We start from the raw sequence: 12562 nt of genomic DNA on the forward strand, positions 1-12562 counted from the left end.
CAAAGAACTCACGGTCGAGTAGGGAAAACATGTAAATAAAGCGTCAAATTTGTGTGTTAAGCCCTAGAATGTAGAAAAATCTTTAGCACAACAATAAGTGGGATCAGAAAGCTCTCACAGAGGATGAGGTGAGGTAAGTAGAAACCACCTATAAATGGCAAAAGGAGTAGCCTCCTGCCAGAGAGGACAGTACGGATAAAAGCATATGGATAAAAAAATCACAACAGACGTGGCGAGTGCCAGAAATTAGATGTAGTGTCACATGGCTAGAACAAAGGTCATGGGTAGGAGAAGGGACAAGATGGCAAATGAAACAATAGGCCGCAGAAGACGACAAAGATTCCATCATTTAAAGTCCATGTTAAAATACAATATTGGAAAGCTGGACACAGTTATTGATCTGTTGGAAGGATTTCATCCCAGAGGCAGTGGGTGTAGATTTTTACTACAGAATAATCTGCTTAATGCTAGCTAGGTATGTCGTGAACTAGGGCAAGAAATTCTAAAGCTATGGATACCAGTTATGAGACAATTTTGAAGGTCCAAGTAAGACACGAAAGACCCTAAACTGAAGCCCTATACAGTATATTTGTAAAACAAAACTAGCATAATTGACTCACTGTAGCTACTTAATAACCATTTTTGAATGACTGAATGAATGAACAACTCCAATGCCAATGATGGAAAAAAATTAGACATTTTATCCTTTGACTGAAATAGCTGAAATCGTTTAAAATGCAAATAATGCACCTCAACCAAGTAACAGCTCATACCACTTACTAATTAGCTTCATTTTGGACTTAGAATATTCCTTGCAAATGAGTGATCAGGGCATGGTCTCAACGTCTAATCTAGAAGCGACTTTGGGAATATTTACTATAAACTCCCATTTTAGAGATGAAAATCTGGTTCAGAGAAGTTACATGACCAGCCCGAAGTCACAAAAATTTACCGGTAATGGGACAGAAATCATGCAAAATACGTTAAGCTTCACAGTATTTGTCAACTAAAATGGTTACCAGATTTGAAACTAACACAAGGTATCAAATTTAGCTAGGGTGATTAAACTTTGTTAAAGTGCTTGACATTTCACACTCAAAAAATACAAGGCCAATACAGACATTTTCTTAAATAATTCTTTGCTCTGACAGTGAAATGCAAGGACCAGGCCTCCTGAATTAGTATAAATAAGACAGATTCTTACCATGATCTTCTGAAGACACTGGTGACCTAAAAGGAGATAATAAGCATGATAAATATTTTGTGTGTGATAATTATAATAATGATCAAAAATAATTTCACAGAAATAATAACCCCAAAATTCAACTGAATGAAAATTCAATATAGTAGACAGTGTAATTAATGTGTTGGTTACATTGTATTTCCAATTAGCAGCCCCAAATCTTACCTGGATTGTCTGGGTGCTACAGGATACTGAAATGTCAGTCCCTGCATGATGTCACATGGCTGCAACAAACTTAGTTAAGTCTGAATTTATCAACAAATTATATGAGATCCCGTGATGGTGTCTAAGGCCAGGAATCCAGAGAAAATGACAGGGATATAAATAAACACTAGATTGATTGTGTGTAGGTAGAAAGAGATCTGCAAGGACAGAATACATTGAGACAAGTAAAAGAAATGGCATGCAACCTTATCATACACTGATTTTTGTTTCTACCCTTCTTGGAGTTTGATGCTTGAGTAAGTATGACATAGGCCCTGTAGGTGCTGGCCTTATGTCTCCAAACCCCTGAGAATCAGGATGAGACAAGAGGGCAACTGTTGGAGTCAAATAGAACTTTCATAAACCAATAACTTTTGCATACCATTTGTGGGTTCAGCTCTAATTAAGACAATAAAATATCAAATGAAAAATCAACATCAACCATAAAAACCTCTTTTTCCCTCGGTTGACTACTAATTGAGATACTCTGAGCAATACAGATACAACCTTAGAGATGAATTCACCTCCAGCGTGGAAGATTACAGTTTTGACTCTCAGCCTATTCTTTCCTGGGGATAACAAGAGACACGTGATACTGTATTTAGAGTTGTTGGAATTTTGAAGGGAAAGGCATGAAATCATGTACTTTCTCCAGTAGGGAGGAGTGCTCTTCTCTGAATGTTTGACCCACTGGGGTCTGTAGCAGGGAGATGACCAAAGATAAATGTAGGAGTTTGGCAATAAAACCACTTGCTAATATAACTAATATTTATAAAACATGATGACAAATGTTGGGAAAGAATCATTCAATGGATGCACAAGTGATTAAAGAAAAATTTTAGCTACTTTAGGCTGCTTGATATTGTTTTACTTTACTGATTAGCAATATTATTGCTTATTGTGTAAGTGAACAGTAAAGTGTAAAGACACAGTAGTAACAGAGAGAAACCCTTGAAACTCCATTAGCGGCAAAGTGTCAAACCATTTCAACCATACAAGTCTCTTCAAGTAGACTTTTGCATGAAAACTACAGAGGGTCTCAAGTTTTGCTGGAAAGAAACTTGGCATCCAGGAGACGGACATTGGGTGCAGTGATTAGAAACCCGCCACAATCACTAAGTCATCGCTGCCTGAAAAACTCCACTTGGCCTCCCCAGGCGGAGCTGATTTATCTGTTCCTTGAAGTTCCTTTATTTTGTACTGTCCACATACCATTCTTTCCCACTAGATTGTAAACCCCTTGAAAATTGAGACTACATCTTATTTGGAACATGTCAGTCCTTGATTAAAATTTGTTGCATTAATTTCAGCACCACCACACTGGTGTTCAGACTAAGAACATCCTGGAGCTCCCAGGAAGTCATCATGTTACCATCAAGCTACCTGAAAGACAAGTTTGCTTGATCCTAGACTAGCTGTGAGGAAGCAGGCTAGGGAATGAGTCCCAAGCTCTGGATTGGTTACAATGTAAGCACTCTTGGAGCCAAAGAACATCCAAAGCACCCAGAAACAGAGATACCCATAATCTGCCCTAATGATTAGGAAAAATAAAAGGCGGCAGGTGCTGAATGGGAGATGAAATGGGCTGGGAAGGTGAATCTAAAGAGAAACATATATTTGAAATAAGATGAGCTAATTTCTTAAGCTGCCTACGGTATTAAAAAACTCAGCAACAAGGAAACATCTTCCCTCCTGGTACTTTCTGTTTGAGAAACAAGCAAAAACACATCTTGGATTGTTTGCAATTAAATTCTCACAGAGCTATAAGAACACAGAAAAATTCATGCCAATGGACAACTGAACTCTGAGATGGGGAGTTTATGAAGCCAGGTCTTTGCTGCCTTTCTGCAAAAGCAAAGCACTGATATTAAATCTGAAATGTTCCAGATGGCTCCGTCAGAGTCCCAACGGGATGCGTTCTGAAGTATGTCCAGGCAGAGGGGAAGGACTATTGATTTCAGAGTGTTTTGTGAAAATTAGTCATGTTGAGTTTCTGTGCTGAATGTCTCCCACATGCCTGGATTTGTGGAATTTTGAGACATATGGAGTATTTCAATCCTCACTCAGTATTTCACCTTTCACTGCAACGAGTCACTACACTATACTACTGAGACGTGCACATCATCCATTATTGCTGGGAATGGGCATAAAAAGCTAGCTCAGGAGAGAAGAAATATCCTGAAATCAGCAATTTAAGTAGATATTTTAAAAACAGAGGTTGACTCTCAGGAACAGATAATTTTCCTCAGCCTGACAGCTGAGTAATGCAGGAATTCTCTCTGCTCGTACTTCCCACCACACCTGAAAGACATGTGGTTTTGTCCCAGACGGTTTATTTTTCTTCCATGTACACTTTATCCTGGAGCTAGCATTTACCCTCACAATGTAAACTATTCCTAGCATTCAAATAACTCCATGACCCACAGTTTCCCTCTTCACCCTTCCCTGATCACTAGTCCTTTATTGTGGTCTACAGAATATTTATATTTACTTTTGCTCTGTTTTATTTATTTTGTATTTTTTACATCTTTATTTCATCTAAATTCAGCAAAGTAAAAAAAAAAAAAAAAACTTCAAGCCTTGCATTTAAAGACATTTCTCCTATTTTACTGAGCTTAAATAATTGTTATTTAGGTTTGAATCATTTAATTCATGTTGATTCAATTTATTACTTAAGATTCTATGAAGTACCAGGCCCTATGCCACATGATGGAGACACACAGAACACTTTCAAGGAACCCATCATCTACTGAAGAAAATATATAAAAAAATGATTATGGTATAGTACAAAAAATATAGTGATCAAAATATAGATGAAGTAAAGGGGTAGCATAGAGAGAGGGATCAATTCTGTTTCAAAAGAGTGAAAGAAGGCTTCAAAAACCAAGAATCATCTGAGCTGGGCTTTGAAGAATAAATAAGAGCATATTAGGTAAGTTAGACAGGAGGAGAATTCCAGGCAGAAGCAATAGGCATATGAAAAGGAGCACAGATATGAATTTTCATAGTGTGTTATCAAATACACACATAACTCAGCATTGCTAAAATGTGAAGGAGCAAGAAAGCAAAAACCAGAGAAGAGGCAGGGACCATTGCACAGAGGGCCTGGGGCCAGTTGGAAGTGCCTGTAATTTACCTGCCAAGCTAAATGGAGCAAGCTTGTGAGGCAGAGAAGTCACACACTCTGACTTGTGCTTTTGAACGAGCAGGCTATGGAGAGTGAACCATAAAAGAACAAGAAAACAAGTTAAAAAGCAGAGGTCAAGTTAAAGACCATAGCTGCAACCCTTCCACGTTAATAAGGCAGAAGAAAAATTTCTCTGCTCTTCAATTCTTTTTGAAACCCATGGAAAATAACAGGGAAGATGAGAAACAGTAAAGGAAATACCATCTTTGACTAAATTAGATATTTATAAACCCAAACCATTATATATGAAGACGAACTACTGTACAGTAAAAATGGGACTGAATTTCAGGGAAAGAGAGTTTCAACGTAGTCAGCTAAACAGACATGAGCTATATCACGCACCCCAAAACCTATGGCAGAAAGCCCTCCGAAGTGAGTCAGGGAGTCCTGTTAGTCAGTAAAATCAAACCCCATAAGACAGTGCTGCTGAAAAAGAGTTTGAATACAACAGACACAAAGTCCAACTTCCAGCAGCATACCAATTCATTAACCCCAATTATCTATTCCAAACCAAAAGTTCCGAGAGAAATTCATCGACTGCAAATATTACAAGTAATAACCAAGAAGGAACCAGTGTGGTATCTATGCAAAAATACCACAAGAAGAAAACAAAACATAGGCAGGGAACAGAATAAAAAGATGATGGCATGAAGCAAGTAAAGACTATTAATAAATCTCCATGAAATTTAGAGATGGAAGAAGGGCAGAAAGGGAGAGGAATAAGAGAAGGAGATAGATCTTTTGTGAAGCATAAACTTAAGGAAAACAAACAGTGATCAAGAAATAGTTATAAGACTACAGGAGTTGAAAAGGGTAAAGGTTTTCCCAGAGCCTTTGAACTAGCTAAGTTATAGAAAAAATTTGAGGGCTTTTTCTACTGTGTCACCACTGTACTGGGAAACAAAGATTAAGAGGAGATGAATAATAATTAAAAATATATTAAGATATAAAACATTGATAGAAGAAATTAAAGAAGACATAAAAAAATGAAAAATATACAATGTTCATAAACTAAAAGAATTACTATTATTAAAATGTTCATACTATGTAAAGCGATCTACAGATTCAATATAATTCCTATCAAAATACCAAATGACAATCTTCAAGGAAATAGAAAAAAAATTCTAAAATTTGTATGGAACCATAAAAGACCTTGAATATACCTAAAGCAATCTTGAGCAAAAAGAACAAAGCTGGAGGTATCACACTATCTGACTTCAAAATATACTACAAAGCTACAGTAGCTGAAACAGCATGGTACTGACATAAAAACAGACAAATAGACCAATGGAACAGAATAGAAAGCCTAGAAATAAATCCATGCATTTACAGCCAACTGATTTTCAACAAAGGTGCCAAAGATACACACAATGGGGAAAGAACAGTCTCTTCAATAAATGGTGTTTGGAAAAGTAGATATCCACATGTAGAAGAGTAAAATTAGACCCTTATTTCACATCATGAACAAAAATCAACTGAAATCATATTAAAAACTTAAATGTAAGTTCTGAAATTATGAAACTACTAAAACAAAACTTAGGGGAAAAGCCCCATGACATTGGTCTGGGCAATGGTTCTGTGGATATGAACTCAAAAAAGTACAAGCAACAAAAGCAAAAATACACAAATGGGATTACATCAAACCACAAAGCTTCTACACAGCAAAGGAATCAATCACGAGACTGAAGAGACAACCTGCAGAAGGGGAGAAAATATTGGCAAACTATACATTTGATATGGGGTTAATATCAAAATATAAAAAGAACTCAACTCAATAGCAAAAATAAATAAATAAATGAATACCTAATTAAAAGATGGGAAAAAATCTGAATAGACATTTCTCAAAAGAAGACATACTAATGGCCAACATGTATATGAAAAAGTGTTCAACATCACTAATCATCAGGAAAATGCAAATCAAAACCCCAATGAGAAATCACCTTACACCTGCTAGAATGACTATTACCAAAAAGAAAAAAGATAACAAGTGTTGGCAAGGATATGAAGAAAAGGGAACCCTTGCACATTGTTGCTAGGAATATAAATTAGTAGAGTCATAATGAAAAACAGTATAAAGGTTCCTCAAAAAATTAAAAATAGGACTATCATACAATCCAGCAATCCCACTACTGAGTATGTGTGTATGTATGTGTGCGTGTGTGTGTGTGTGTGTGTGTATATATATAGATATAGATATAGATATATCTCCAAAGGAAATAGAATCAGTATGTTGAAAAGATATCTGTACTCCCATGTTTACTGCAGCACTATATAGCCAAAATATAGAATCAATTATCCATCAATGTATAAAATGGATAAGAAAATGTGGTATAGACACACAAAATGGAATACTAGTCAGCCATTAAAAAAAGAAAATCCTGTCATTTGCCATGACATGGACAAACGTGAAGGACATCATGCTAAGTGAAATAAGCCAGGCACAGACAGACAAATACTGCACTCATGTGGAGTCTAAAAATGCTGATTTCATAGAATGAAGATTACCAGAGGCCGGGGCAGTGAGGGTGAGGCAGGGGGATAGATGTTAGAGTATACAAAATTACAGTTAGATAGGAAGAATAAGTTAAAAAGATCTATTGTTTAAGGATTGTGACTACAATGACGATTTATTTTATTCTTAAAAAATGATAAGAGAGTAGATGTTAACTGTTCACACCACAAAAATACTGACTATGCATGAGCTAGCCCATCCACAACGTATATCGTGTTGTATACAATAAATACAACAATTTTATCTGTCAATTTAAAATTTTTTTAAAAATTAGGATAATATGTAGTTATATATTTGTATACATTTCACTTTGAATTACTCTTCTATGAGTCTTGATTTGAATTTTTGCTGTCGAAAGTCCCTTTTTCAATACTAACCCTGCTTAGTAGAATATCCATACTTTTCTCTCCTTTTAAATGAAGACAAGACTTTTTGAATTAGGGTACATACAGAAAGCTGGAAATAAGGGGAGCTTTGGGAAACAAAATGCTATTTTAGATGGAGGATTATGTAATTTAACTGGTAAAAAGTAAAATATTATTTTCACATTGAAACTGGAACAGCCACATTATGAATCTAAAAGCAAAAGTTGCTTGAATTTTTAAAGCAACAAACTTTAAAAAAACAAAATATCTGTGTCTGAGGCAGTCAGCTTCAGGCAAGTCTCCGGGTGCCCAATGAAGGGAAGTTTGTTCTCCTCTGGAATAGGGTGTTTCCATGGAAAAGTGTGAATATATACAATTATCCAACTAAATACAACTATAACATCTTTCAATCAATCATTATATTAGATTAATCTATGCAAATATCAAGAATCTGAGGAAATGAGACATTGGGCACACGTTGGCTAGAGGCTACAACTTTGGACAGCACTCTTTCTAGACTCTATTCTCACCAAGACACAAAGAATCTCTAGGAAACTCAGAGATGGTTCTTCAGATTGCCTTCCATCAGCAAATTTCCCTTGACAGCCTCTTATCTTTCAAGTAGATCAATTAGAAGGCACTGGAAAATGTGTCTATTTTCTACCAGCAAAGAGTAATACATAAGAGCAAATGAGTGTTATATTTGTGAAGATCGAGGTCTTTAAAAAGTATTGTACCTCTTATGACATTTTATTGTTTTTAGTTGATAAACTTGGCACTGAAATAATGGGTATCATGACTATTTCCACCTTTATAATCTGGTGTAATGCTTCACAGTAGGTTTGGGATGCATGCATTTCCTTGGTAACCTCCACGAAATGTTCCAAACTTACAAGCTTGTTCTGCTACAATATCTTTTTTATTTGAATAATATTATCCTAACTCTGTTTTTTGTTAGCCTTGGTACACTACTTTGCTTTGCTTTTCATCTCATAGCTTTAATTCAATAGCACCATGGCTTTCTCACCTGGCCTTTCCTCGGAATGCCTATATCATTTCCTTCCTTGGAGGTAGATTATCCACTTCAGAGTCTTTCCTAAACATCGAGGATAGAGTGGACAAGAATTGGAGACCTAGCTACATGGTACTATTATATTTTAAGAGAATCATCCACAAATGAATGTCTATCTTCCTTCCCAGTGTTCCAAACACATACACCTTCTACTCACCACCTCTAATCCATCAGCTTTGGGGCAGTCAGCCAAGGAATGGGGCCACCACATAGAGGGAGCTTGGAACAAATATGCAGGAAAAGTGTAAAGGCAGAGTCTGAATAGGCACAAGAGCAGAGATTCATATTCTGAAGATACTCAGCAGTGGAATGTTTTGATAAGACGATAGACAGTGGATGGGGTAGTGGGGTTGGGAGATATTCATACAAACACACAGCCCTGACTAGCGTAGGCAAGGCCCCTTCATTACCTGGTTACCAGAATGGAATTACAATAGAAAACAAAGGAGGAAAGCTAGGGGGAGCTAGAGCTCTGCATAGTCCACTACAAATAAATAAAGGGTTCCTTATCGTGAAGTCCTGACTGGAAAACAACGCAACACATACATGTCCATACACTGAAAGTAATTCACTCCATGTACATATGTTATTAAATTTCCCTTTTATACCTGTCTTTCCTCTTTACCTTCCAGCTTTAGGGTTGAGGATCACAGCAAAAATATTACTTTCTACAAGCATGGGGTGATCATCCATCCTACTCAGGAAGAGTGGCCTCTGGTATATAACTTTATAGAAACTCCGACTGTTCATTCCCTCTCCCTTCTATCATTTTTCTTTTATTTCATTTCCCCTCTCCTGACTACAGCCTTGGGATTTCCCTGGGCTTTTGTCATCTACCATTCTCACGCTTTGGTGGAATCCTATCTTCTCTTGATATTAATAAAACAGACTCCCACCATGTGCTAATACTCTTGTGCCTATGATGAACGTGCAGGAACATTCAGGCTCAGTCAAGATTCTCCAGGTTTGACTTTGCTGCCTGCTTCTCGAGCCATTATGCTAACTCTCAGTTAAACTCTCAAGAAGTCCCAAGGGAAAACTGATTTCCCAGTTGCATGCTCCTTCCAGGTACATTTCAAGAGTCAGCATCACTGCTGCGGAAACACCATCTTTGTTTTTCTTCTGTTTTACCTTGGAGTGGTGATGCTACACAAATTCAATTTATTTGCTAAAACTGTTGATGGACAAGAATCTTTATTTACATCAAGTAAGCCAAGGGATTTGACATGCTTTGAAAGCGTGGCTGTAGATTGTTATCTCTGGGCAATAGCTTTCTTCCCTGGAGTTTCCATCAAGGGTGTGCATTGCCTCTCCCTGGAGAGCTGGTATACCAGGCCTATGACATCATTCTGATTACTTGAGAGAGGAATATCAAGACCACAGATCTAACTGACATCTTCATCACCATCACTCCAGCCCCAAAGCGTCTCTAATTAGGTAAAATAGAACCAGAAATCCCTTAGCACTGAGAATCTCCATCAACTATATAATCCTCTCTTTGTTTTGCTCCCTCTAATTACAAATTATTTCTCTTAAGACAATGAACAAAGCACATACAGTAAAAGACAGCAGGCAAGAGAATGAGAGTTGGAGAGATGAAAGTTACAGCAACCACACAAAGTGGCATTGAAACCAGAGAAAGACAAACACATTCTCTATTCAAGTGGTCACAGACCCATTCAGGGAATGCCAAACAGCCTGAAAGGTAACATTCACCACCAACAGAGGAGAGGGGACAGAAAGAACAAGAAGGACGGAGACAGAGATAAGCATTTGTGTGGAGGTAAGGACAGTATTTCCGGGGGGATAATACAAGCTGCTTGGTGAGTACTTCATTTGATGTAAATTTCCACGAATTACCTTTATTTATTATCATAATTTCCTAGTCTTTAAGACTTTCCTACCCAAAGATATATTCTGTTGACCCCCATGTGAACTGTGCTTGAAATAGCTTATTTTTCTTTTAAATAGATTCCTCTATTTAGTTGTATTTGGCCTTTAGAAAATAGCACTGTTGGGGTTGGGGAGATGTTGGTCAAAGGCTACAGAATTACAGTTAGGAAAGTAGGAGTAAGTTCAAGAGATCTATTGTACAGATTGACTATAGTCAACGATGAAATATCATGTTCTTGAAAAACGCCAAGAGCGTGATGCTAAGTGTTCTCACCACAAAAGTAATAACTATGTGAAGTAACACATTTGTTAGATAGATTTAGCCATTCCACAGTGTATATATACTTTAAAACATCATGTGGTAAATGATAAATACATACAATATTATCAGTCAACTAAAAAATAAAAATTAATTTTTAAATATACGAAAGCATTTTTCTACTATTAGCATTTACAATTCTATTTCTTCTGTATACCCTCCTTAATCTGTTCAGACGCCCCCAAATGTCCTTTGAGTGTGAAAGTTTACTGCCATCTACTGTTAGTTCCTAAGAACTGCAACAAAATGCGGGGTAAGGGGTTTCTTTGCAATCTATGGGCAGGAGGAATGGGCAAAAGGGGGCAGTGGACATGGAAAAGAAATAGGTAAAAGAAAGAGATGGAGTCGAAGAAAGTAACCCTTAATACGTTTATTCAACATGAAACATGAAAATCTGACCATCACACATTTTAGCATTTTGAAGATGAAATGAAATATAAAATTACTAAACACAGCACAGTCATGTAGAAATAAAGGATGTGAGGCTATGCTTTAGAAACCAATCTTTGCAATATCCTTGCCAGCCCACTTTCCAAGAAGGGAGTGAAGGAATAGAAAGGCATACTATTCTAAAATCCAACCGAGAGAGTCATACGCACAGAGAGCTGGTAGGTAGTGACCTTTAGAAAAAGCTGCACTGAGAAACTGGCTTTATCCTAGTGACTCTGGGAACCCTGGCCAACAACTCCTGTTGAGACATAATCCATCTGGATTTTGTGAATGTGAAATTTTTTTTTCTTTTTAAGCATAAGTTGAAATATAAAGCTCTGGATTGTGAAGCCAAATCACATGAGTGCCACGTTTAGTGTTAGTATGTGGTGCCTATAAGCAAAGCCATGATTTGGGATATGCGGTATCTACCTCGTGGTGCCATGGTAATTGAGTAAGGGCTCAGCCACAGCTAGTTATTTTTATGAAATCCAAATAAGGACTTCTAAACCTAGTTTTAGAAAATGGAAGACAAAAAAAAAAAAAAGAGCTAGGTGGAGTTGGAAGCTGCTTTGGCATTTCTCCTGAAGATAACTGTCACACACCCCAGAAGTTTTCCTGTCTACATCTCCTACCATCCCACCTGTTTCTCAGGAGAGGGTGTTTGTGTTCATGACACTGGGGTGGGAAACAGAATCGAAAATGTCGCTGTCTCTTCCCAACTCTTCTGTATCTAAATACAGGAGAGTTTCTCAGTAATACATCAGGAAAGGGGCTCTGTGAGAAAAAGATAAAATGAATGCCGATAAAAGATGGTAATACTAAAAACAAGAAATAAAAGTGGACTACGTAGACTATCCGTGAGAATGATTTGATTAATTTTATATTTGAATATTAGGCAGTGCTATGGGATTAACTCCACTCCTGAAGTTGTGGGAGGTACCTACAACATCTCATGCTCACTTTAAAGGAGATTCTAAGGGAGTCACGGAGTGAGACTAACTTCAAACAAGCATTCAGGAAAACTGTAAGATGACATTTGTTGTTGTTCTTATGCATGGTGATTAGCACAAGATCCAGAAAATTAGACAAGGGGGAAACGTGATCTCCATCTTCCAGAATTCGGAATAAGCAGTGTCTCTATATTGTGGAGATATCTCTTGTTCTGGTCACCTCAGAGTTGGGGGTTCAGGGGGCCCCAGAGGTGCCTTAAAGAAGTTCCACACCATCTATAGCCCCTTCACCACCATTTCCAGTGGCGATACAGGCATCCCTCTCACATCCCTGCCCGCCCCCACCCCCAAACATGCTGAGCTATCACTGGTCGATTTCCCTCCA

General features: G+C 37.4%; 1 protein-coding gene across 2 annotated transcripts in view; it reads right to left on the reverse strand.

Annotated features, from left to right (window-relative positions):
- Window positions 1–12562, reverse strand: part of DGKI (diacylglycerol kinase iota) — a 405374-nt gene that overhangs the window by 40986 nt on the left and 351826 nt on the right. For both annotated transcript variants that reach the window (XM_069461741.1, XM_069461740.1), the window contains one exon: window positions 1205–1230. In XM_069461741.1, coding sequence (XP_069317842.1) covers window positions 1205–1230 — 26 coding nt within the window. The remainder of the gene's footprint in view (window positions 1–1204; window positions 1231–12562) is intronic.

Source organism: Eulemur rufifrons, chromosome 29 (genome assembly GCF_041146395.1).
Source record: "Eulemur rufifrons isolate Redbay chromosome 29, OSU_ERuf_1, whole genome shotgun sequence".
In the NCBI taxonomy this organism is placed as follows: Eukaryota; Metazoa; Chordata; class Mammalia; order Primates; family Lemuridae; genus Eulemur; species Eulemur rufifrons.